Below are 25,957 nucleotides of genomic sequence, written 5' to 3'. Positions count from 1 at the left end.
AGCGTCTTGGAAGATCAGTGGAAAAATAATTAAAGCACGTTTCTGAGAGGAGACACCACTTCTGAAGCATACGGTATTGCTCCCTGTCTGCCGGAAAACATGGCATGAATTCACATATTCTCACAAGGAACAAGGTTATAGAACTTCATGTATTTCTTTGTAGCAAGTCTATTTTCTTGAAGCAGCTTGAGGTACTCAGCTTGAAAAAGCAAGAGTTCATCCTCTTAACCAGCATCTGCATTCAAAGTTTTCAAAATTAAAAAATAGGTGGATTCAAGAAGGTAGTGTGCCTACTCACTGGTAATGTATGTTCCAGCAGTTTAGAAATCTCAGCACCAGGTACTTGAGGCAACATCCTATCATTCTGTGTCACAAACATACTTGAAATTAAAAGAAAACAATGTCAAAATTCTTGTTCTTTATGAATTATTTTAATGAATCAAATATGAAGTGACATAAACACAGGTCAAGGGAAAATAAGATGAAACCACCCCCACCAGCTGCTGACAGAAGGTAAAGAAAGAAGAATAGTTGAGGATTACTTCAGGGAAAACAAGAAAGCACAGTGAGAGATGATACTCATTCTTGCCAAGAATGTCAACCAAATCATAGAGTAGTTAAAATTTCGTGTCAAATACTTAAATAAGGTCTCTGCTTTATTTCTTAATGCAGTGAGTCCACAGAAGAGTAGGGAATGGGCTAACCCTGAATTCATGGCAACAGGTCCCACAGAGTGTATTCCAAATTTCTCCAAATAAAGGGAGACAGAGGTGGCTAAAAAGAAAGAAATAGAGAAAGCGAGGACCCTTTGTTACCCAGCCTAGTCTCAGAAATGGAATGTGTTTCTTAGACCCTATAATCTTTGGCATAGGTTCCTTTTTCAATGTCTGCGCGAATGCTTTAATCCCATGACTGTGAAGGTTGCAGCAGTCAGTTTCTCATACACAAGAAACATAAGAGCAGCAGTAAGGACTGTCTGCAGGAGCTTCGCTTCAAGGCCTTTGTACAATCCCATTAGTCCGAAACGCCTGTGGAGAAAAAAAAAGCAAACAAGAAAACAAGTGTGAACAGCCTTCTGTAAGTAAATTGGTACACTACAAAGTAATATCACAAGTTAATGACAACTATCTGAATCTTAAATTAATTTTGATCTCTTGAGTGACAGCTATGTTTCATAACATTTTAAAGATAAAATTCTGCAGAAAGTTGTCTTTTGTGCAAGAAACTTGCTTCAAGATGAGAGGTTAATGAATTGGTATCCACAGATAACCTTGATACCACTTACAGTACAGATATTTAAGATAATTTGGGTTTGTGTGCTTATTCTGCAATGTATTACAAAAACCAGGTTGACTCAAATGGCAAGTTTAAGGGAGGCAAAAAGAAACAAGAGTTAGATCCAGCAAAATTTTCAACATATTAGTAATACTCAAGTCTTCTGTATCATGTTAGGAAAAATCAGAAAGCTCACCTCACTCTCTGTTGAAGAAGGTAAAGAAGATTTCTAAGACTGCCTAGTGTTCGGTTCTCTGGGTTTAACCTGTGGCGTCCAAACTGAAAAAAAAAGGAAGAGCATTTGTTGTACTATTTCCCCATGGTGCTAGGCAGAGAACTCCACCTATGCGTAAATCTGGGGAGCTTATCTTAAGCCTCTTAAAATTTTCCAGGTTATACTAGCCATCAGTGAATAACTGAGACCAAAGCTCACACTACTGAATTCTACACAGCAAGCATTAAAATAATATGTGCTACAATAATTTTTTGTTTGTTTTAAGATGGATGCTAAGAAAGTGTTACACATGGCTAAATTTGCTCTCTTTCAGTTGCTCTGGAGGAAACAGTTTTCAAGATGTCAAAAGAATAATTTGCAGAGTCTTAGTAGGGGTATGACATCCAAAGCAAGTTCCTTCTGGCTTCCTCAGCTTTCATTTAACAATGGTTCAAAGCCTCATACATCTGCAAACCATTACTACACTGAGATGGCATAGCTGAACCCAAAATTTATCTGCCCAAAAATGGTCTTTGAGCAACGTGTTTACACATGAACTACTGTGGAAGAATCCAAAAGTTGTTTGATCCACCTACCTGGCCTAAATAATACTTCTCCTTTACTCACTGCACTTGCTTATACGCAAACTGTTTTTCAGTAGACACGATAGCTGCTGCTGTCATTCTATGTCTCAGAGTTAAACTAGCAATTTCAGCAACTCCTTTTCTAGCATTCACTGATACTCTTCTCTGATACAGGTCAATAGTTCTGTCAGCAAGCTGCAACTAGGAATTATTAATATACAAGGGTTGCTACACTTGTATTTATAACCACACAGCCAAATAGCTTTTGAAGCCTGTATTATGTTTCTGTGCTAAGAAAGGTGAACTTGAGCTCCCACAACTTACTTGGGCAACTGCTACTTCTTAGGTGTAAGAAAGTACCATTGGCAGTAGGTAGAGTATGCAAGCAGATTTAGGTATTAAGAAATTATAAGAAAATGCCAGGATGACACAGGTCTCTCTGTGTGTCTTAGGAACTCAGAAGGGAACAGCAGCAACAGAATGCTATTGGAAATCTCCCTTTATTAGGCAATTAAGTGCCCACAATCCACAATCTTCTCATCGGCAACTAACTCACTTGATACTAATAAATCAGTGTTAAAGATTATTGTCAAAGACTCAGAAATACCCCCCAAAATTGCTAACTAAGCTCAAATTAAAATGCCAGCCACTGCCCAGATGACTCATAAACTTCCAAACTACTCCAGGATTAGGTGCTTCCTTCTCCTCTCTTCTCCACCATCAGACTATTTTTGTACTGCAAACAAAGGTTCATCAAGGTGGGGAGGGGTGGGAGGGGGTGCAGGGGGGGAGTTTATTTCTCCCTAGGATGTCAATACTTCACTGATTACTGCAGAAGATTTCCCAATGGAACCAGCATTCGCTACACTAGAGAAAAGAGGCTTGAGTTCTAAAGAGAACTTCTTCACACAGGTTCACTAAGAACATTAACATTATGGCTATTTCTCCAGATGCAAATTTAATTTATCCACTGTTTCCCAACACATAGGCTAAAGAACAGTTTCACTGAGTAATTAGTAATACCAGTGCCATCTATTTTTAATGACTGAAAAGGAGAGAGACATACAAAATGGTAAGGCTGGAAGCTGTTTACCACTGTCATTAACACAGGGTAACTGGTCATTATACAGAAGCAGGAAAGAGCACTTTGCCAAAAAGCTGAAAGCAAAGGTACAGAGACTTCATTACAAAGAACCCTAACAACTTTCAAACAATAGTAAGTTTCTAAAGGTTTAAGGTTGAAAAGAGTCCTGTACTTCTAATCTGAAGACACAACTTAATTATGATGTGTAATTTTTTTATTAACTCTATCAAGCTTGTATTAGCTTGTCTGTAAATCTGCTAAAATTGTTTCAAAAAACCCTACAACTATACAAAGTATACTTCATGCAGAATGTTTTTTTCTGAAAATACTAAACCTTTATTCATAACCTTTTTTTTTTTACTATCACTTAGTGTGAGTATCAAAACCTGCATCAAATATAACAATGCTAGCTTTAGATTAGAAAACACATGATGAAGTAGTGCAAGTTTGAACTGGACAGCACAGGTATCACAGATGCACGTTTCTGCTGCTCTCGCCAGAAGCATTCGCGGTTTCTGGCCATTACTTCTTTCATAGAGCAAAGGGAAAAAAAAAGTCACCCCTAGTAACTGCAGAACTAGAGATGGAGTCCTTGTATTCCCCATCACAGAATCATAGAATGGTAAGAGTTGGAAGGGACCTTCAAAAGTCGTCTAGTCCAACCCCCCTGCAAGGAGCAGGGACATCCCCGACTAGATCAGGTTGCTCAGAGCCTCATCCAGCCTGGCCTTGAATGTCTCCGGGGATGGGGCATCCACCACCTCTCTGGGCAACCTGTGACAGTGTTCTACAACTCATATTGTAAAAAAATTTTTCCTAATATCCAATCTAAATCTACCCCCCTCTATTTTAAAACCATTACCCCTCATCCTATCACAACAGGCCCTACTGAACAGCCTCTCCCCATCTTTCCTGTAGGCCCCCTTGAGGTACTGGAAGACTGCTACTAGGTCTCCCCAGAGCCTCCTCTTCTCCAGGCTGAACAGCCCCAACTCTCTCAGCCTGTCCTCATAAGAGAGGTGGTTCAGTGCTCTGATCATCTTCGTGGCCCTCCTCTGAACCTGCTCCAACAGGTCCATGTCCTTCTTATGTTGGGGGCTCCAGAACTGGACACAGTACTCCAGGTGGGATCTCACCAGGGCAGAGTAGAGGGGGAGAATCACCTCCCTCGACCTGCTGGCCACGCTTCTCTTGATGCGGCCCAGGTTGACCTTCTGGGCCGCAAGGGCGCATTGCCAGCTCATGTTGAGCTTCTCATCCACCAGCACTCCCAAGTCCTTCTCCTCAGGGCTGCTCTAAATCCATTCTCCACCCAGCCTGTATTTGGGATTGCCACAACCCAGGTGCAGGACCTTGCACTTGGCCTGGTTGAACTTCATGAGGTTGGCACAGGCCCACCTCTCCAGCCTGTCAAGGTCCCTCTGGATGGCATCCTTCCCTTCCAGCGTGTCACCCTGTCATAGAAGGCCACCAAACTGGTCAGGCACAATCTGCCCTTGGTGAAGCCATGCTGGCTGCCACCAACTACCTCCTTGCTCTCCATGTGCCTTATGCATGGTTTCCAGGAGAATCTGCTCCATGACCTTGCCAGACACAGAGGTGAGGCTGACCAGCCTGTAGTTGCCCAGGTCCTCCTTGTTCCCCTTTTTAAAAACTGGGGTTATGTTCCCTCTCTTCCAGTCATCAGGGACCTCACCAGACCACCACGACTTCTCAAATATGATGGCCAGTGGCTTAGCAACTTCATCCGCCAGTTCCCTCAGGACCCGCGGATGGATCTCATCAGGTCCCAGGGACTTGTCCACCTTCAAGTTCCTCAGATGTTCCTGAACCTGTTCTTCGAGTACAGTGGGTGGTTCTTCATCCTCCCAGTCCCTGCTTGTGCCTTCCACAGCTTGGGTGGTGAGACAAGAGCCCTTATCAGTGAAGACTGAGACAAAAAAGTCATTGAGTACCTCAGCCTTCTCCATGTCCTGGGTAACCAGGACACCGGTTTCCTTGCGGAGGGGGCCTACATTCTCCTTGGACTTTCTTTTGTCCCCTACATACCTATAGAAGCTTTTCTTGTTGCTTTTTATATCCCTGGCCAGATTCAATTTCGCCAGGGCTTTAGCCTTCCTCACCCAATCCCTGGCCACTCGCACAGCCTCTTTGTAGTCCTCCCAGGTTACCTGTCCCCACTTCCACCCTCTATAGGCTTCCTTCTTTACTTTCAGTTGGTCCAGGAGCTCCTTGCTCATCCACGCCGGCCTCCTGGCCTTTTTGCCCGACTTGTTCTTGGTCGGGATGCACCTCTGCTGAGCTTGGAGGAGGTGCTCCTTGAATATAGACCAACTTTCCTGGGCCCCTCTTCCCTCCAGGGCCACCTCCCATGGCACCTTGCCCATCAGGTCCCTGAAAAGGCCGAAGTCTGCCTTCCTGAAGTCCACGGCAGAGAGCTTGCCGTGTAGTTTCCTCACTGCCCCATAGATCTTGAACTCCACCATGTCCTGGTCACTGCAGCCAAGGCTGTCCTTCAGTTTCACATCCCCCACCAGTCCCTCCCTGTTGGTGAGCACAAGGTCGAGCACAGCACCCCTCCTTGTCGGCTCCTCTATCACCTGCAGGAGGAAGTTGTTGTCCATGCATTCCAGGAACCTCCTAGACTGCCTGTGCCCTGCCATGTTCTCTCTCCAACAGATGTTGGGGTGGTTGAGGTCCCCCATGAGGACCAGGGCTTGTGACCGTGAGGCTGGTCCTATCTGGCTACAGAGCGCCTCATCCGCTCTGTCCTTCTGGCCAGGTGGCCTGTAACAGACCCCCACTGTAACGTCCCCTGCCCGTCCCCGTCCTCTAATCTTGACCCATAAACTGTCAGCTCCTCCTCCATTCGCAGGCGGAGCTCCACACACTCCAGATGGTTGCTGACATAGAGAGCGACACCCCCTCCTCATCTCCCCTTCCTGTCCTTTCTAAAAAGCCTATACCCTTCCATGTTGACGCTCCAGTCAAGTACAAGTCATCCCACCATGTCTCCATATTAACAAGGTCGTAGCCCTGCTCATGAGCACGCATCTCCAGCTCTTCCTGTTTATTCCCCATGCTGCCTGCATTGGTATAGAGACACTTCAGCTGGGCCCCCGACAAAGCCAACTTGCTAGCTAGAGTGCCAGGAGTTCCTTTGGACCGCAGTTTAAATTCATTTGCGCTTACCTGCGATCCTTCCTCAACTTCTGGACCCTCTCAGTGCTGGCACTGGTGCCATGCTGACAGCAGTGGGCTGAACTGTGCTCCCCCTTCCCCAGCAACACTAGTTTAAAGCCCTCCGGACGAGTCTGGCAAGCCTTTGTCCAAGTACACCCTTCCCCTTCTCAGTTAGGTGCACGCCGTCCACCCCTAGTAGACCAGGCTTCTCAAAGCACGCCCCATGATCTAGATACCCAAAGCCCTGGCTGTAGCACCACTCCCTGAGCCACGAGTTAACCTGCCAGATACGTCTGGCCCTTTCAGTCCCCTGCCCTTTGACCAGGAGGATTGATGAGAATACCACCTGTGCCCCAGAGTCTTTGACTGTTGTACCCAGGGCCCTGAAATCCCTTTTGATGTTTCTCAGGCTGCTGCCAGCTGTGTCGCTGGCACCCACATGAAACACCAGTAGGGGATAATAGTCTGTGGGCCGTATGAGGCCTGGTATTCTCTCGGTGACATCCCTGATACGATCCCCCAGGAAACAGCATACCTCCCAAGAGAGGGCATCAGGTCGGCAGATGGGTGCCTCCGTACCTCTCTGGAGGGAGTCACCCACTACTACCACTCGTCTCTTTCTTGGTAGCATTAGTTATCATGCGAGCCGGTCGAGCTACCTTGCATGGCTCCAGTGTCTCCCCCGAGGTGCTGGGTCTTATTTCTTTGGCCTGCAGAGCGGCAAAGCAGTTCTGCAGGGGCACCTCGGGGTTCGGGGGAAGTTGCTGCTTCTTCCTGCTGCGCCTTGCCCTTGCAGCTTTCCATTCATTTGCATCTTCTGCCTGCTTGCTTACTCTGTGTGTCAGTGGGGGGGTTTTTGGTTGGTTGACTGGGTGCTGTGGTTCCAGTGCAGACTGCGCCTGGAACCAAGTATCCAGCTCCCTTTCAGCCTCCCTGATGTCCCGCAGCCTCCTGACCACCTCCTGCAGCTCAGCCACCTGCTGCTGGAGCTCCTCCACCTGGGCACACCTTCTGCAGGCAGGACTATCGCTTGTCCCTGGGATAGGGTCCAGGCACTGCCTGCAGCCTGAGGTCTGCACCGCAGCCTCCCCTCTCGGCTGCTCCATCTGCACAGAGGCATCGACCACCGCAGGGGTAGCCGATGCAGGCCTCCCGCCTGGAGCTGCAGCCTTTGCTCTGAGGCGGGTGTTCGCCATGTCGCCCTGAGAGTCGGGAACAGCAAACGCCCCGGGTCGGCGCCCTCCCTGATCCGCCCTGCCCTCGCCAACTGCCGCGCCAGGCCCTGTCTGCCCGTCCTGCTCACCACGCTGCCCAGGCCCCGCTGTATACCGGGAGAGGGGTGGGGCCGCCCAGGGCCCCCTGGCTCCGTCCATGTGCGGACTCCAAAGCTGTTGCCTCGGTGACAGAGAGAGGATGGACTAGCATGGAGAAGTAGCACATAAGGCCACTTTATTTCACAGTGAGCCACTGTGAGAAGAATCCCGCCACCACCAGGACACTGATGGTTAGCCGTGCTCTAGCCGTGAACGAGCTGCCTTCGGCTGAGGTGAGCGGTAAGCAGCAGCTGGTTAGTACATCAAGCTGGCAGCACAACTTACCAGAGCTGCCCTTTTTTTTTTTTAAAGAATGACTCTGTCACCCAGAGACAAAAGAATTTTGTTCAAAAAGCCAAAAGGAGATAGAAGAAACATGAAGTAATAGTCACAAGATTGTAACCATTTCTATAGCAGCCATGGAAAGGAAGTAGGGTTGAAGCTGTTGTATCGATGTAGCCCCACAAAAATTGCACTGCTGTGCAACGCTGGACTTAAAATAGTGCATTCCAACTTTCCTTCCAGTTCTCCTTCATACCAGCAGAAAACACATCACAAATTAAAAACAGACTGATGTTGCAACTTATCCAAACAAAGCTAAATTTGCTTAAATGTTTTTCTGTATCTGTCACTTCAGTAATAAAGGCTTGTGTTACTAGTTTAACTCCTGAGACATGTGCAGGCTGTTAGAACAGGGTAAGACATTGAATGAAGGGACTTGCTCAGCTGATCATCACAAGTTAGAAAAACTTCAGGAAAAAAGTTACTGCTGACAAAACTACAATGTGGCTGACACATCTACAATGTGGATTGTCATTTTGTGCATCACCAGGGTGAAGCAGAAAGCTGTGCAGGCACACAAGTTTTACCTAGCACCTTTTCTGGGTAGCAACAACCACATAGTAAATATATTCAAAGTCCTTTTTACAGGCTATCAAAAATCAAAATACATTTAGTCCACTCTAATTAGGCAGAAGAAAAACTAAAATAATTACAAAATTTGCATGAAAATAACTTCTTCCAGATTAACAATTAACAAGAAAAATCCCCTATTAGACAAGTCTGAAAAGTGATACCCTTAGCATGGAAGGCTCACATTTAATAATTCAGTTAATTATCCAAATTTATACAGGTTTTAGAACATTTATAATAGCTTTACCATACACACAAGTTAGGGCATCTCCTTACTTAGGAAAATAGCATTAATGTGGAAACATTTATTAATATTTGGAATGTTAGAAAAATCATAGAAAACCAACTTGCAAAAATAGATTAAAAAGCACAGAAATTAAACTACAATATGCTTGCTCATGTATGGTCAAGTCTCTTCCACCTCAACTTTGCCACGTTTCAGTATTACAACAATATTGCTGCATACTGAAGGTAGCAGCATACATACAAACTGCAAGTGAGAATATATGCAAGTGTTTCTATTACCACTGCAATTGGTGTACAAGGCCAGGCAAGCGGTTAAAGACATTATTTATGAGGGAGCTCATCTTCCCCTGATGAATCACATTCTGGCTACTGACAAGGTCAGGCCATCATCTGAATAAAACAAAACCTAAGAATAAAACTTTTTTTCTTTTTTTTTTATTACTCTAGGTCATCTGGAAACAAAGTAGGTTTAGAGGATTTAATTTTAACTTCCCACTTGACACATTTTCTATTTATATTCAAACAAGTAAATCGAAATTTTTGTAGTGCCTAAAAGCAGTATGGTGCATCAGCTTCTGTGAGACACTCTACCAATGTGTTACGTTGTCAATCCTACCAGCTACTTGAAACAAGAGTGCACCAGTAATACCAAGTTCCATCAGAATCTGTCAATATAGGATCAAAGAAGAGAGGTATCCTTATCAGTGACTTGCATTGTGCAAAAGGAGCTCCCAAAACGATGAGTTCATTAACACAAAAGAAAAGCCATACGAACAGAGCTTACCCGCAGAATTGACTGTACTGTTTGCAGAGGATAAGTGAGGGTGGTGGCAACTGCTTTGGCTATTGCACCGATGACAAAAGCATCCAAAGATGTGAGCTGTTCAATAGATAAAGAACATATTACTTCCACATAGTATCAAAACAGTCAGTCACCTGTATGCGTTTGGGGATTCTGCGCTGGTACCCGCTACCGGGTTATCTAAGTATCTTTGGCATAAAGATTTCAGGAAGTCTCCGGGTCTTCCCATTTTAAAGAGTTAGTTATAGTTCAACCAACTTACTTATTTGTAACTTTTACCTACTCACAAGCTTTTGCATTTATCATTTAACTAGGTTACTAAACCATAGTGGAGATAAAGCCAGACAACTAGACCAATTTAAAGCACCAAGAGTAAACAAAAGATAGGGAAGTAGCATTTAAACGTACCATCAATCAATAAATATTTCAGCTTTTGCAACATTTAAACTAACAAGTCACACAGCACTTGTGAAAAGGTGACAGTGAAAGACCACATCACTCTATAATCCTGAGGCATAATCACTACACTATCAGGCAGAATTTTAGTCTTGATGACATAAGCTAAAAATCTCATCCCCTATTAGATAAGAACACCTGCTGGAAGCCCATCCTCACCTCAGCATTCCACGATGCACCAAATACATTGTTATAGCCTAAGCTGCTTACAGTGCATCTCAATCTAACAGCCTGAATTAATCACTGAAAATAGGTAGGTGCCCATATCAATACATGCTCCAAATTTGCACAATATATTGATTGCAATCAGAAATAAGTACACACATGCACATGTAGAAGAAAAATGTCCAAAATAAACACGACCATTGCTATGGAAAAAAAAGTATTTTCCCTCTTCACTGATCATGGACAAAACATGCCCTAATTTAAGATAAAACTAAGTAATTTAAAAGAAACTCAATAAGTAAATACAGCAATTAGCCAACAGGCAAGTAACAATGCAGATGGAAGCTCAGCTGGTCACTCAAAAAATGTATTATCCATAATGTAACCGGATAGATCTATCAGGCACAGAGTGTGCTACAGCTGCAATATTAACTAAAGATGGTAAAAAAAAACCCAAGCCTCATTTAGGATGCAACATCTTATATAAGAATAATTTCACTATGTCTTGAGGAAAAACAAGATGGCTTTGTAACATATTGATAGGATTTAACGTTTTCATACAGCTAAATGCATTCTAAAATCACGAATTAACAGCAAAGCACTGCAGCTTAAACATACAAGATGTTACAACATTATCCTAAAAGGCAACTCAAATGCTTTTCAATTTGCTGGAACATAAGAGGAACATAAGTTCAGGAGAGATGCTCTATCTGACATAGAGAAAAAAAAAATAAAGAAAAAGACGACGACTATAAAGCAGGGACAGAAAATTGATTCTACCTGTACTTAGAGAATTTAGGAGGTATGGTTGCAATGCTATTTTCAATTTTAGCCTCAGAAAAAAAAACATTGAAAAATTGAGGGCTTCAGGAAAAAATGTTATTAAAATGACAGAGTCCGGAACAAACCTGTGATACTTCAGAGGCTCAATATACTTGATTTACTGGAGAAAGCGTTAAGAACTGACTTCAAGAACAGTCTCTACGTACATACTTATAAAATAGATATATTAGAACTGAAATCTCTACTTTAAATCAAGACCTGTGAACAAATCTAAACAAACATGGACAAGAGGTGCAGTTTTATTTTTTCAGGAGGAGGAATTCATCACAGGAGTATCTTCCCTAGGGACACGAAAGAGTCATGTCTCACTTAGCAGTGAGAGATCTTTTTTAGAAGATATACTAACTCCAAAAACCCCTCAAAAATACAAGAATCAAAACAAAACCTACATTTCTGAATTTGCTCAAGGAACACATGTCAAAAAAGCTGTCATCTAACAGACTATGTCCATCACCTGGCCATAAAACATACTCACTTGCAGCTGCTTTTTCAGAAGTTTCCGCTTAAAGCCTTCATAGAACATGAACTGTATGGCAGGATTGAAGACCAGCAGCAAGGAGGGGAAAGTACCATTCCATAAAGCTAAGACTCCTTCATCTCGTATTATCTGATGAAAGGCATCTGAGAAGAAAGGTGGAATAATAATAATAAAAAAAAAAAATCATTAAAATTTTGAGTACAAAATTCTGACTTTCAAAGATAAGAAAAGCTGCACTTAAAGGCTAATATTCAAAGTGTACAAAAATCCACTGCAGTCTTTCATGTGGTTTTTTTTTTCTAGTCTTCCATTCCAATCTGGAAGTTAGCAGAAAAATAGTGACAAAGGAGCCTCTTGCTCACATCACCATTAACATAAACAAAGTTTATCATCTACCCAGACATCCCGCTCTTTTTAGTACAAGGTCAGCATCAACATGAGGGTCTTCTAAAACCTTCTTAAAAACTACAATATTTATTTACTTATTTATTTTTAAAAGAAAGACAGCCTGAACATGAGGGTGAAGTTCAATTTGCAGATTATCTGCCCAAACTCAGACTCCCAGCTACCACCTCATCGGGCTCACTACTTGTGTACAAGATACTTGCCTTTCCAAAAGATATTTTAGTCACAGTTGTGCATACTACAAACTCTTAATTAGCATCAGAAACGGCCAAGTCCAGTTTCCTGTAAAACTCAATGACTGCAAAGTGACAGTGAAGAACAGAAATTCTAGGGTGAAATTGCTTGCATGAAAAAAAGTCAAACTTCAGTGTCATTGACATGCTGAAAATCTTTGGCTGAAAATAACAATAGGTGCTTACCTATTATGCCTTTATAATTGGTTGGTACAATGTCTTCATTCCTAAATTTTGCTCCCTGCAGCTTCAGACGTGTGTTCACTACCCAAAGAGGAGTGGTCAATAGGACATTCACAACACCTAATGCAAAACACAGCACGAAGAAAATCAGCCAGAACCAGATTTCACATTTTCTTATCCTCTTTTACCCTAATTCACACACTACTGAAATTACTGGTAAGAAGAGGGGAAAAAATTAACAAAAGTAAACTGGTAATTTGTAATAAGCTACTTCAGGCATCCCTGCCGCAGCTCCACCGTTAATTAGCTGTCAGCACACTGCATGTAGTGGGAAGACATTTCTGCTATTCCTCCCACCCCCAAAGGGAAAAAAAAAACAAAACAAAAGAAACAAAAATACCCCAAACATTAAACAAAAAAACACACCAAATATTAACAAGTTGAAGGCATCTGAAGTGAACTTGTTACTTTGCTGCATACTACACCACACTGGAGCACCAGATACTCTGCTTTTCATGCCCTAATTCCCTCCATGATGACTTGCTGCCTGCCTACTTTCAGAAAGAAACACAGAGTGATAAGAAGGATTATTTTATGAGGAGAGATCAAAACAGATAAACGCGTGCAGCTTGATACCAGAACAGAGCTCCTACACTGGCAAAAGAATATCTAGTTTCTAGATTCACTAAGTAGATCCACTAGATGGTGGAAAACACAGGATTCTGCAAATATCTGAAGTGAGGCTTAGAAGTGGCAAGAGATTACACGCACTAACAAACCCCAACAGTAAAGTTTGAAAACTGAGTATGGGAAAGTAGGATGGGGAGGAGAAATGGACAAACACACATAAGGCTGCAACAGAGGTATTTCAAAGTACAATTCTAAACTATCAGGGAGAAGGATTAAGTGACATTACTTCTGCAATTACCTGGTACAGGTCTTTCCTGTTCAGTAATGACTGAGGCAGCTACTTTGAAGTAACAACATAAAAATGACGTTCTGATCTTTCTTATTAATATTTCTGCATCATAGAAGTTAGCAATTACTTCTACACTAGTTGCTTTGGTAGGAGTCTGAGTGATAGACCGAACTATTCCATCATATTGAGACGGACACAGTCCACCACTATCAAGAACAGGAAATTTGAAAAAGGTGAAAAAATTTTACTACCTACATTGTGCCTGTTTGTTCTTTTTCTTTTCCTTTGAGAGTGTTCAGAAAAGCAGAATATAAACATAACCATATTTCAGTATCCTTTGTAAGGACTACAATCATCTCTCAAAAAGTTTTGAGCAAAATCAAGCAGTGGAAAGGCAAGCCACATTAAACTCTCTTAACCAAAGTCAAGGTGTTTACATCATGGAGCAACAGGTTAGAGCACAATATACCTGCAATTTTTCACTCAGATTCAGTTAAAGGAGATAAAACTTCATTTTCCAGACTGGAAAGGGAATTTTTTAAATATACTTTTTCAATCTGTATTTGCAACTAGTAAGAGGAATGGGAGATGGGTATAGGGATAATTAGTAAAGATCTCAAATTGAATTTTTCAATTTAGCATGGAATCATAGTATAGTTTGGGTTGGAAGGGACCTTTAAAAGGTCACCTTGTCCAAATCCCCTGCAAGGACCAGGGACATCACCAATTAGATAATTTACACCATTGTGCTGGTTTTGGCTGGGGTAGAGTTCATTTCCTTCATAGTAGCTCGTATGAGGCTACATTTTGGATTTGTGCTGAGAACAACATTGATAATACAGGGATGCTTTCCTTACTGCTGAGCAGTGCTTATACAGACTCAAAGCCTTTTCGCCTCGCACACCACCCCACCACTAAGTAGGAGTAGGCTGGGGGTACACAAAAAGTTGGGAGAGGACACAGCCAGGACAGTTGACCCCAACTGACCAAAGTGATACTCTGTACCACATGACATCATGCTCAGCGTATAAAACTGGGGGAAGAAGGAAAGGGGGGATGTTTGGAGTGATGGCATTTGTTTTCCCAAGTAACTGTTACACATGATGGAGCCCTGCTTTCCGGGAGATGACTGAACATCTGCCTGCTGATAAGAAGTGGTGAATATCTTGCTTTGCTTGCACATCCAGCTTTTGTTTTACCTATTAAACTGTTTTTATCTCATCTCATGAAAGTCCCCACAACAGCCACATATTATTCCATTATAAGGATATAAACTACAGACTTTGAAGAAGTCACTTAACTGACAAGCTATTGCTCTAATTCCTGTAGCCTTTGTACTAGAATGTAATTACAAGAAAGCTTCCCCCAGTGATAAAGCGAACTTAAGAACTGCTTTCCTTACCCCAACTATTCAGCCATTCATCCTGCCTATGCACTGAAAGTACAAGAAACTAGCAAAAAATAAACACTCCCCTCCCAATAATCACGGGGGTTATTTATGCACATTTTTAAAATTCAGCTTGTTTCAGTGTGATTGCATGAGCAATTGTTCCTGTAGAATAGTACAGGCACACTGTGTAATTTTTCACACTGGATTTGCCAGAAAAGCCTCTAGTGTCATCATCCCTTCAAAGAATCCACTGAGGCATGCACATGAGAGGAAGGGATGAAAAAGAACATAAAGTTCTTACTGTACTTGCATATATCTAGGGACTTACTGTCACTTTCAGATGATGATCCAAAAAGAAGTCTGAAAACTGGCACCTAAATCCTTACATTAAAAGCTCTTACCCACACCAATGAAAAATATTTCAGAATTAGCGTGTATCTTTCCTTCTAAAAAGAACTATCACTTCTCCCTGCCACTTGTCTTCAACATCTAAAAGATGACGCTTAGATACCATGGTAAACAACACACTAGACACAAATAAAATATTAGACTGCAACAGCACTGTGCTGTGTGCCAGAATTCACAACAGGAGCAGTTTATGCACCTACTTATGAGGTAGGGAGGACGCAGAAGAGCAATCAGAGCTGTACAACAAAGCAGGTCTGCATAAACTGGGAGGCATAAGCACTCAGTGTGACCTCCAGTGGACTTCATAAGAAAAATATTAGAATATACTAAAAATACATATTTTATTACATTGAGATTTCAGTATTACCTGCAACAACCCCAAGAACCAGGTCTTTTCCAGTGGTTGAATGCTGACCTTTGACCCAGAGAGCTTTAAGACTATTAAATGTATAAAAGTAAACAAAATTGGAGCAGCAAAGGCTGGAGATGACAGGGAACCATCCTCGATATGGTGCCAACCTAATGGAGAGGAAAAAGCCATGGTAAGGGATCACCAAACTATTCATGTGATTTTGTTGATTTTACATGTTGGTAGGGGGTCCCGGAGATACAATACTGTATACTACATACAATACTAACTAGATGTGTCTTTGTCATTAATGGTAACAAATCATACCATGCTAAACTCCTGATTGTACCATAAAAGAAAATAAGCACTTATATTTATAAATCGTAGGAATCAGGAATAATTCCATTGAAAAGGAGCTGTAGAGGTATAGTATATTTACACTGAGAAGCTTGGGGCTCACTCACTCCAAAAGTGAGTATTACCATCATATGTGCTCTCTACCAACAGCCAGCGATGAACTGCAAACATGCAGGGGATGAATACATGTTTGAAGGATGTATGTTAACATACAGACTGATACAGTCAGTTCAAACCATATACTAAAACATACCAAGGCCTAAGGAGAATTTCCATCTTTGTTGAGAAACTGAGTTGTCAGTCCAATACAAAATATAACACCCCAGTAAAGAGATGCTCACATCTCCAAGGAGACAAAGCAATGCTTAACATAGCTGGAAAAATAAATTAAGACAACCACTCCTTCAATATGAAATAATAATTTTAAAAACCTACAGTAAGGAAGAAAAAAAATTTATCTGTCTGGGTTCTCACATAAAATTTAAAGATGGGAGACTAGTTACTGAAATTAATATACTCCACCAAGGAGAGTCTTCCAAACGATGCAATGTGGGGATGAGACATACAGGTGAGAGGAATTTCTAATAAATGCCTTGCAGTAAAGCCTACAGCAAATCAGGCAGGTAAGTGAGAAAAAGACACTATCTATTTAAATTTAACAGCTTAATCACAGATGAAAAACTGAATAGCCCCTTATGATTCACAGCTATCTTATTTTTCAGGTGTTGTGAATAATCGTCATTGTTTGGGTATCATTGAAATCTATCTTGATTTAAGAATGATTTTGTAACAGCTGATGAACACGGCTTCCTTCTCTGACAGGCCTGATGAGCTTCTAAAACAGGGACATCTTAACAACTGCCCTACATCCCCAGCATGTTCTACAATCCACCCAAAAGGATAAGGATAAGCACCTTCACTGAAGCTGCGCAGGCCAGATAGAGAACGAGTATCATGTTAGAAGCATAAGCAATCTCCTTAAGGACCACCACTAATCATGGAGGCTCTTTAGTATTCATTAAAATACTGGGAATATATGGAATACAAGGATCCCCAAAAAGATGCAAGGCTGGTAAATGCAGAATCTGACTGTGCTTACGATGTAAATGCTAGGTTTTAATCTCTGATGCAACAAGTGCTTCTCCCTCCTGTGTAGCTGGGAGTACACTGCATTATTAGGACTGTTTCTGAAGTTAGAGGCTTAGCTAACCATACAGTTACAATTACAAATTAAGTGACTATACAGTTAGTCATGGTAGAATTAAAACATTTTTTGTACCACCTATCTCTTCTGTGCTGGCAAAAAAAAAAAAGGAAGAAACACTCTGAGAGCATTAGCTTGGTTTTCCTTGATTTATTGAAAATCTTTATCAGAAATCGTTAAAGGAAATATCTTATAGTACAAAACATGAAACTATAACAAAAAATAAGTTTATTTTAATGACTTAAGTTGTCAGTGCTAACATCCATAATTCACATACAAATCCTTCTGCACAGAAATAAAACCTAAGTTTGTGTTCCAAACTGCAACCTAGAGAAGAACTCAGTGTACACCAGTGAACACCTTTCATATCACCTAGAAAAGGATCAAAGTGCAGGGAAGAAAGCAAAGCTGTTTGACAAACTTCTACAGAAATTCCATTAGCTAACCCTACTTGCTTTACGTTACATCTAGAAGAGAAAAGCAGTCCCACAAAAGTGTAATATGAGACAAGACTCTACAAACTAATGCAAGATGTTTATGATCTCACATCACAGCTTTTGCATTTGTTGTTCGTTTTTTTTTTTATTTCAGACACATCTCTAAAAGTTGTATCATTACTTAGCCAGGATTTGCCAAGACCTTTGGAAGAAACAATGTTTACGACTTCCCAGAATTACTGATTTTTCTGTTTCACAGGAAAAGTAGAATGACCACTTTTGCAGTCTCTCCATTTCAGTTAACCTCTTAATTTTTCTTTACTTTTTCTTTCTTTTTTTTTTTTTTTAATCGACATTTACTTGATGCCCTCATGTAACAAATGTAATGTGGAAATGTGAACAAAAAACATCACCAACCGACTGAGAAGTACTCATGCATACAACTGCCAACTGCTCAAGTTCAAAGGTGGCAAAATATTATTGGCCAAGCTAAACTTTTGTCACCTTTAATGTCCCAGAAGCTCTGGTCTACCTAAGAGTTCTAGGCATTCACTTAGGAAAATACTTGTAACAAGGACATAAATACAACCGTTTTCCCCAGCAGCTCAGGTCAGACTGTGTGCCAAATAAAGTACAGCATCGCTCAAAGTGAACTGCTTTTAGATAGATCTTCAATCTCATCAGCACTGACAGTCACTTGTTGTTTACTTCCACATGCTTAGGAGAACAAAAAAAAACCTTCCAACTGGGAAACATGTCTCAGTTCTCCTGTTGAAAGTGGCTCAGCTGCCCAAGAGTTTCATCTCGGCTGTGAGAAATGGACACACCCAAGAATGCAGGCAGACGAAGCTGGTTTATCAGGTCCATGAAGGTACGTTTGCGTACAAACCTGCATTTCTGAGAAGGCACAGCGACCTCCCTAATGGAGGCACAGTTACATCACTGAGCAGCTTGATTGCATAAGATGCTCAAGAGAGTTAATTTGAATTAGCTCAAGATGAATACATAAGATTAGGTAAATCGTATCACACTTATATGAAGACATTTTAATTCAAAGTAAAAATCTGTCCACACAGGCTAACTATTCCACTTTAACAGCATGGTCCAATTAGTTTTAGAGCTTGCCTACATGAAGACAAGAGGAAAATTAGTATCTACTCACAGGCCTTCTTCTTTTATTATTTCCAGTAGGACTGCTGGTGTTGTTTTAGACTTCCGCTTCTCATCAACTGGAAAACAGAAGAATGACTTTTTAGATTATTTTAGTTTTTAGCACTCATTTTCAACTCTTTATCCTTCCTATTCTGAACATACTCCGGAAGAGCATATTTCTTCTTCCTTATAAAGGATAAACGTTCCCTACTCCTGCAGCAATTCCAGAAAGCATCTCCTTGTTTTCATTTTCTAGGTAAGACTACTCCCTTTTTTCATTCTTCCCCAGACTAGCAGGTTCTGTTGGGCACCAGAGTGTATCTGCAGTTACCAATTCCTAACCTGATAGTTGTGACATAAACTGAAGGTAGGTTCACCTTAGGTAAGGGACTAGAACTGGGCCTGCATAACTGCTCTCAAATTTGAACCCTGGACTCCAGACTAGCATCACCAGCAGAGCAATCTCTTACAGTTAATCTGCAAACAGCTAAGCCTTCGCAAAACACTGGCTCTTCCTGCACTGAAAGCTGCTCAACAGCAACACGGTGCTAATTTCTCAACCACGTATTTCTAATGACCTGGCTGATGATCTCCCTCTAGTTCTTAACAACGCTTTAGTCACAGCGCTAACATGCTTGGTGATTCTGTGACTTTTGATTGGGAGACAGAGCATTAGAACAAAGTTTATACCCAGATTGCATTTTTATGAATATTTGACATTGCTACTCTCGGTTCTAACCATGACATCTCCCTTAAAACCATTCTTAGGAATAATTCTAGACTAGTTTTTCATTATATTGCCCCTGCAATTTGAAGTGTTCTCAGCAGCCAAAAGCAACAGCACACAAACTTAATCCCGTGTAATCTCACATCTTTATTTTTCTTTCTGGTCTTAGATAACCATTTAAAATCCATGTCTGGCCACACATCACACAGCCTTTTCAGCCAATTAAAGCGTTGCACAGTACTTTCAAAAGGGAGAACTACCTTCAGCTGGAAAAATGGTGTTAGTGATTAAACGGTGTTAATGTTACACAAGTAAGATTCCTCTTCATGCAAGACAGGACCCCCTACAACCACCCAAGCTGAGACGAACAGAAACACCATCGTATAAAGAAACTAGAGTTTGACACTTACCCTGAAGTCTAAGCCTAGCTGTATCCAAAGGAAAAAATACAGTCATTGCAGTCATACTGCCCTGAAAAACAAAATAAACTGGCTATATAGTGTATCGGTTGCTTGTACAGAAGCCTGCCAGACTCTTTGCAGCCCTTCACTTCTTACCCAGAAATCAGTCTACTCAGTAAGTTTAAAAAGAGGATAAACTCCATACATAACAGTGTCTATTTGAAGTGGTTTTTTGGTCCCATGCTTATAAGCAAGATTTTTTCTTTTTTATTAAATCAAGCTAAAATTAAAATCATTAGAAGCTTTTTGCCCAAAAAGAAAGGTTTTGAAGTCTGAAAGCTGATAAAGTGGGTGTCAGGAGACAAACATACTAGACTTTCTCTACATCCCATTAAACTCAGTACCAGAAAAAAAAAAACAACAACCAAACAAAAACAAAACAAAACAAAAAACTACCCAACAAAAAAAAACCAAAGACCCTTGTGTTACAATAATGTTGTTTCAATTTAAGGAAAAAAAAAAAACTTTTGGTCATTAAAAAATTGATAGTAGATGTTTTTCAGCACTTAATCTAGCATTGTGGTAAATTCCAATCTAGGCAATAAAGATTTGCCTACCAAGACATCCCCTGTGGCATGAATCACATGCGATTAATTAGATGACGACCTAGAAGTCACCAGATTAACTTCTTGAGAATCCAACACTCTCTTCACTTCCTATGCAATCTAACCATTAAAAGCCTCTAAACAGAAAAGCCAGCAGCCACTCTCCTTTGCAACAGAGCTAAATACCGTATTTGCAAATGCCCTTATCTTCCACAGAAGTAAGCTGTTCCCTCTGTCTCTGCCACCAATGAGCTTGTTCACTCTTTACCACTCTAGCATTAATATCACACAGCTTTTCAAAAAGATACCCAACTCAAAAAGACCCTGGCTTGGTGTAAACCCGTTACCACTCTACAGTAGCATTAAATGCATTAAGTGGCTGCTAAAGCTGTGGTACTCTTCCATTAGTAGCCATGCAAACTGTGTAAATGGTGGGAAGGTCTGGGATACAGCAAGTCACACAAGCGCTGTGTTTAAAGCATAGTGCCCAGTCTGACGTGAACTTTTCTAGAGCTTTGTTATGCCATACATTTAAGCAAGCTTTGCCTCTGGAGGTACTTCAGCTCCTGAGCTGGACCTACCTCTACAACCAGCAACAGAGGATTATTTTTCAGGTGGTGTTTCCTCACTAAGACAACTCTTGGCTGAAGTCTTAAGAAAACTTAAGTTTCTCCAGTTTTCATAACACCAGGCAGCAGATGAAAGGAAACACTTGGCCGTAATTACCTGGTTATTTTAACCTATTTAGTTTGGGCTCTAGCCAAAAGGGTTGGTTCTGCTCTGCTACATACTTGTCCTGTGTCTGCTCACTCTGGGTACCTACTGTGTACACAGCTGGACAGCAAGTATTAGGATTAATTAAGTATTAAGGATTAATAAACCCACCTGACTAAAAATTTACAAAACATAAGTTTAAGGTAGAAGGCTAGCGCCAGCACAAAGGAAAAAAAAAAAAAGCCAGAAAGAGCCAAGATATACCTCCTAATGATGGCAGCATTACAGCAACTCTGAAACCAACCTCAAAACAGTTACACACACGTATGCACAAAGCAGCCACAAGACTGCATAGTCCCAACAAGTTCCAACCTTCCCCTGCTCCATTTATCCTGCTTCCATCCTCCCAAAGTGAGATTTATCCTGACTCCTGCTCTCAATGCAATCCACCATACAGCAGCACACACACACTTGCACTCAAAATCAGAAAGTGAAAGTGTGGAAATAGTTGGGGTAGTGGCTCACAGGACAAATGGGTGGACACAAGGTACAGAACGGAACATTTCAGTTGGACTTACAACAATCATATCTCCTAACTGCCTGACCACTTCAGGGCTGACCAGAAATTAAAACATTATCAAGGGCATTGTCCAAATGCTTCTTAAACACTGACAGGCATGTGGCATTGACCACCTCTCTAGGAAGCCTGTTCCAGTGTTTGAAAGTAAAGAAGTGTTCCACAAGTGGAAAGTAAAGAAGCCAGTTCCAGTGTTTCTAGCCTGTTCCAGTGTTTTTCCATAAAGAAATGCTTCCTAACATGAAGCCTGAACCTGCCCTGAGGCAGCTTTGAATCATTCCCACACAATAAGCATTATAGGCTTCTTAAAACTGTCTTAAAACACATATAAAGCTATAGCTCAACAGAACATCATGAGATAACTCAGATAGCTGACCTAACACATTATTGCAAATAAAAGATAATTTGTACCCTCTCCCCTCCTTTTGCTAAATTGAGGGAAATAAAGTCAGAAACACAGAGTTACTTTTTTCCTGGGTTTATAAATGGAATAACTCAACTACATGGTGAGAAGACTCCCAGAAACATCACATGGAGGAGACAGGATCTCACAGCTAGAAGTAAGGGAAAGCGGAAGGATGAGCAGGACCAGCCCTCTCCCCAGCAACAAAAACTCTTGAGATGGGCTCAGATTCCTTACTGAATCGCACTTGACACCAGCAGAGAAATTAACTCATATTACTGACTGCAGTTATATATGCTGAAATGTATGACCCTATACTACTGAAAGGGTGAGGCTGCACTGTCTGCCGTCCCACCACCTCCCTATCGGTGCCAAATCTCGCCAGTTTGCCAAGTGAAGTCACGCTATTGCTGAACGATCACTAGGACAGGCACAAACTGGCTTAAGCAATCCCATCTCTTGGTCAACTGTATTTGCATCCCTCCTTTCTCCGTTATGGTGGCATAACTTTTTGGGCACCTACACAATAATGCAGACAAGGACAATAACCTGGCCGAAAAATAACTTTTTCCACTGCACTACTTCTTTAGTCAGATCAGTTCCCTGATCAGACGCAGCACCACATAAAACAACTGTGCAGTAGCCAAAAGGTGGCAGAGTAAGTGACCAGAACAAATGGCCTGAGGTGACTGCTGCCAAGAAGAGGCACGCAGGACCACAGCCTAAAGTTTGGTTTTGTAAAAAATAATAATAATTTTTAAAAAAAATTTTTTAAATATTTCTTTAAAGAATTATGTTGTCAGCCAACATTCAGAGTCAAACAAAATATCCTCACTACTGCCATAATACTCCCATCAAATTCTGATTCCTACAGCTTTTGTAACAGGAAGGTTACTTTACAGCTATATGCAACTCAATTAAAATTCAAAGGAAGTCAAGCACTGACTTTTTTTGCTGCTCACAAAACTATTCATTTGTCTCAGGTTTGACTAGGTAGCCTAGAAGATATATGAACTTTCACCATGTTTGAACAGAAACAAAAATTATGATGTTGTGATCTGACACATTGTTCTGACTTATTATCTCAGCACAGTTCTGTGAGTTGCTTTTTCTTTTTTTTAGTTCTTGCATCACATCCACACATCAGTGTGCTTTATAGTAATTTAAACAAACAGCGAGATAATATGGTTAGTACCCATGTCAAAGATCTTGCCAAAATTTATATATTACAGCAGCAAACAGAAATCTCTATTGATGAGTACTTCTTCACTACAACAACAACAAAAAAATCAAGTCTTCCAGCATAAGGCGGTAAAAAAAAGAAAAAAAAAAGAAGCCACCTTATTTAAGGAAAAAAAAAAAAAAAAAATTTTCTTTCTCCAGAGCTTTAAATTGTCTTGAACATTAGTGACAGCAAGTGGAAGTCACAAGGGTACAGAAGGCCAATAACTTCAAAAAGTTCTGTCTTCCCTCACAACAACATTGCTGCAGTGGAGATATAAGCATCCTTAAATACAACAGGGAATTTCTGTTAACTTAATTAGCACCAACAAGGGACTGAAGATACCATTTTATCACGTTTTAAGTTTATTGCTGGATTTATAAGTTTGGTTCATACCACAAACTTCGTTCAGGAGCATAGCCTGATTATAGCGATGTGTATATGAGAGTGAGAAGCTAACAGTGAGGGCTAGAAAGTATTACCAACTTCTGTGCGCTAGCAAAAGAAGAGCGAGCAGTATTTCACTAATTAGATCATTTGAGAGAGTTCAGTTTTGTGAAAGAGAAAACAAAATCTCCATTGTTTTTGATGATAAATAAGCAGACTTAAAACACTTTAAAGAGCTGAGAATAACTCCATGTTTATTTATGATAAGGACAAAACAACATTTAGAGTATTTTTTTGCTTTCTATGTCAGGCCAATTTAGAATCAGCCTTTACTGTTCAGTAACATTTAGTAACTTTCACCCTCTACAAGACTTCACAAGTTATTTTAAGGACTCAAATTAGAATACAAAGTTTTCCAGAACAGTAGATCAGTAATTGCTAAAATATATATTTAGGTGTTCTTGCCAGTCTGGAATAACCCAGGAATAAAGCTGCATCAGCTTGCTTGAAGTCTACCAATATGCCTCGTCATGCTAAAATTCTTAATCTGCTGGAAGTACAAAACTAATTTGCTATTTACGGAGCTAGCACTCATTCATTCAAGGGCTGGGCATACCAGGAAACCTATGAGAAACTAAACACTACTTCTTAATTTCCAAGTGTCATATGAAAAATTTAATTCAATAACCTATACAAACCTCCTCCAGCTGCCCTGCGCTTGCTTCATGTTTTGATTAACTATGTGCTGCCTCACCCTTCACAACTTCTCAGTATTTACAATCGCAGAAAGCAGACGCTTAGCACAACTCTTATCTTACACAACTGGAGTTCCAGCTCTCTGCCTGAGCTTCTGGGAGGCTTAAATCTTCATAAATTAATTTGTGCCCAACTTCAGATGCTTAGGCGCTCGCCTTCTGAGGGAGCGCACCCGCAGCTCCTATCGGGCTGACAGGAAGCTCCAGTTGCTCAGGGGCAAGAGCCGGCCTCAAAATTTGTTAAATCCCGCACCCCAAACGAGCGAGATGCAAAACCAGGGCTTTGCAGGCGTTCTCGCACGGGATGGGTGGCGGAACCGAGACTCGGTGTCAGGGAACCCTCACCCCAAACCCTCTTCTCGTAACCGTGAAGGGCTGGGGCACGATCACGCGTGGGTCCTGCCCCAGCACCCAGCCAGGTCACTCCGGTCCCACTGGGCCTGCCCGCCCCACACCCCACCGAAGCCGTCCCCCAGTCAAACAAAGGCTTCAGGCGACCCGCGACCCCCTCAGCACCCCCCCGCCACGGCTGGCACGGCTGCTCCCCCCCCGCCCTTCCTCCCCGCTCGCCAGCCCCCTCCGCCCGTCACCGCCAACGGCCGAGACGCCCCCTCCCCCTCGGCGCGGCCCGCAACGGCTCGCTCGCTCACCACAGCCCCGGACACGGCGTGCACCAGGCTCTCGTAGGAGGCGACGGAAGACATCGCCGCGGCTCTGGCGGGCTGCTCCGCCGCCAGCCGGCCCGGCTGCACCGCGGGACCGGCCGGACCCGAGCTACTGGCTGCCGGCCCCGCTCCCGCCATTGGCGCCACCCCGCCCGTCACGCCGCCCCGCCCTCCCGGCGGGTGCGGGTCCGGCGCATGCGCGCTGCCGCGGCCTCACCCGCCAGGTAGGGGCTGGCGGTGGGGGCGGGGCCGAGGCGGCGGCCCGGCAGCGGGCCGTGCGCTGGGTCTGCGTTTCGCCGTGGGAGTGGAACCGGAACCGAGCCGGTCACGGAGGCCGCCTGGGAGCACCCACGGGGCGGGGTGGGGGGAGACAGCTGCGGGAAGGCGTTGCGGGGGGGAATTTTAGCACCTGGCTGTGAGAGAGCAAGCCGGTGGGTGCAAACCCGGGTGCTAAAACCCGTTTACGTTGGAAGAACGGACATTAAGTGCTTTTTGTAGGTCTGGTGTTGGACGTCCGGTTTTTTTTCCTTCACACCTTCCATACCTCATGGAAGCACAGAATAATTGCTGTGGCTTTAATAAAAGTACAGAATTAGGGTGGATACTGGGAATGCTGGGGAAATCCATTGTTCCTTCCCCTGAAACTGCAGTAATGCCTTTTCTCGCCACCACCAGCCTCCCTTTCCCAAACATTTAACATACGCATTTCATTACAAGAGGAGACAATACTTAACGTCACGTTCTGTTTCTGCTTTTTCTAACTTCAGCCCCTTTCCTTCTACTGAAGTCCAGTATCTTTAAAATAACGCTTTTTCTGGCTAATAATTTCTTTTTTTTCCAACTATTTACTTTGCTCCTTTTCCATGTTCGTAAGCCCTTTCTGCCTTCTCCGCAGAGATGCTCCCCGGC

At 42.3% G+C, this 25,957-nt stretch overlaps 1 protein-coding gene across 1 annotated transcript; it reads right to left on the bottom strand.

Moving 5' to 3' along the window:
* Positions 1 to 409: 409 nt before the first annotated feature.
* Positions 410 to 25,186, bottom strand: SLC25A17 (solute carrier family 25 member 17). The gene is made up of 9 exons (XM_086740118.1): positions 25,034 to 25,186; positions 19,730 to 19,790; positions 18,603 to 18,669; positions 15,461 to 15,612; positions 12,380 to 12,496; positions 11,553 to 11,698; positions 9,596 to 9,691; positions 1,472 to 1,554; positions 410 to 1,028 (listed from the first exon to the last, which is right to left on the bottom strand). Exons 1-9 carry the CDS (start codon positions 25,184 to 25,186, stop codon positions 881 to 883), a joined length of 1,023 nt encoding a protein of 340 aa, XP_086596244.1. The 3' UTR covers positions 410 to 880.
* Between the last annotated feature and the right edge of the window lie 771 nt (positions 25,187 to 25,957).

Source organism: Chlamydotis macqueenii, chromosome 1 (assembly GCF_036417535.1).
Source record: "Chlamydotis macqueenii isolate bChlMac1 chromosome 1, bChlMac1.mat, whole genome shotgun sequence".
NCBI lineage: Eukaryota > Metazoa > Chordata > Aves > Otidiformes > Otididae > Chlamydotis > Chlamydotis macqueenii.
The sequence above is the reverse complement of the archived record's forward strand: the minus strand, read 5'-3'. Positions and strand labels throughout refer to the sequence as shown.

Excerpts from the sequence above, each read along its gene's own strand:
- SLC25A17 (XM_086740118.1), bottom strand. The coding sequence starts at position 25,186 with ATGGCGGGAGCGGGGCCGGCAGCCAGTAGCTCGGGTCCGGCCGGTCCC. Across the intron at positions 19,791-25,033 it reads ACGCCGTGTCCGGGGCTGTG|GGCAGTATGACTGCAATGAC; the intron begins GTGAGCGAGCGA and ends TTTGTTTTTCAG. Across the intron at positions 1,555-9,595 it reads CAGTACAGTCAATTCTGCGG|TTTGGACGCCACAGGTTAAA; the intron begins GTAAGCTCTGTT and ends TTTTTTTTTCAG.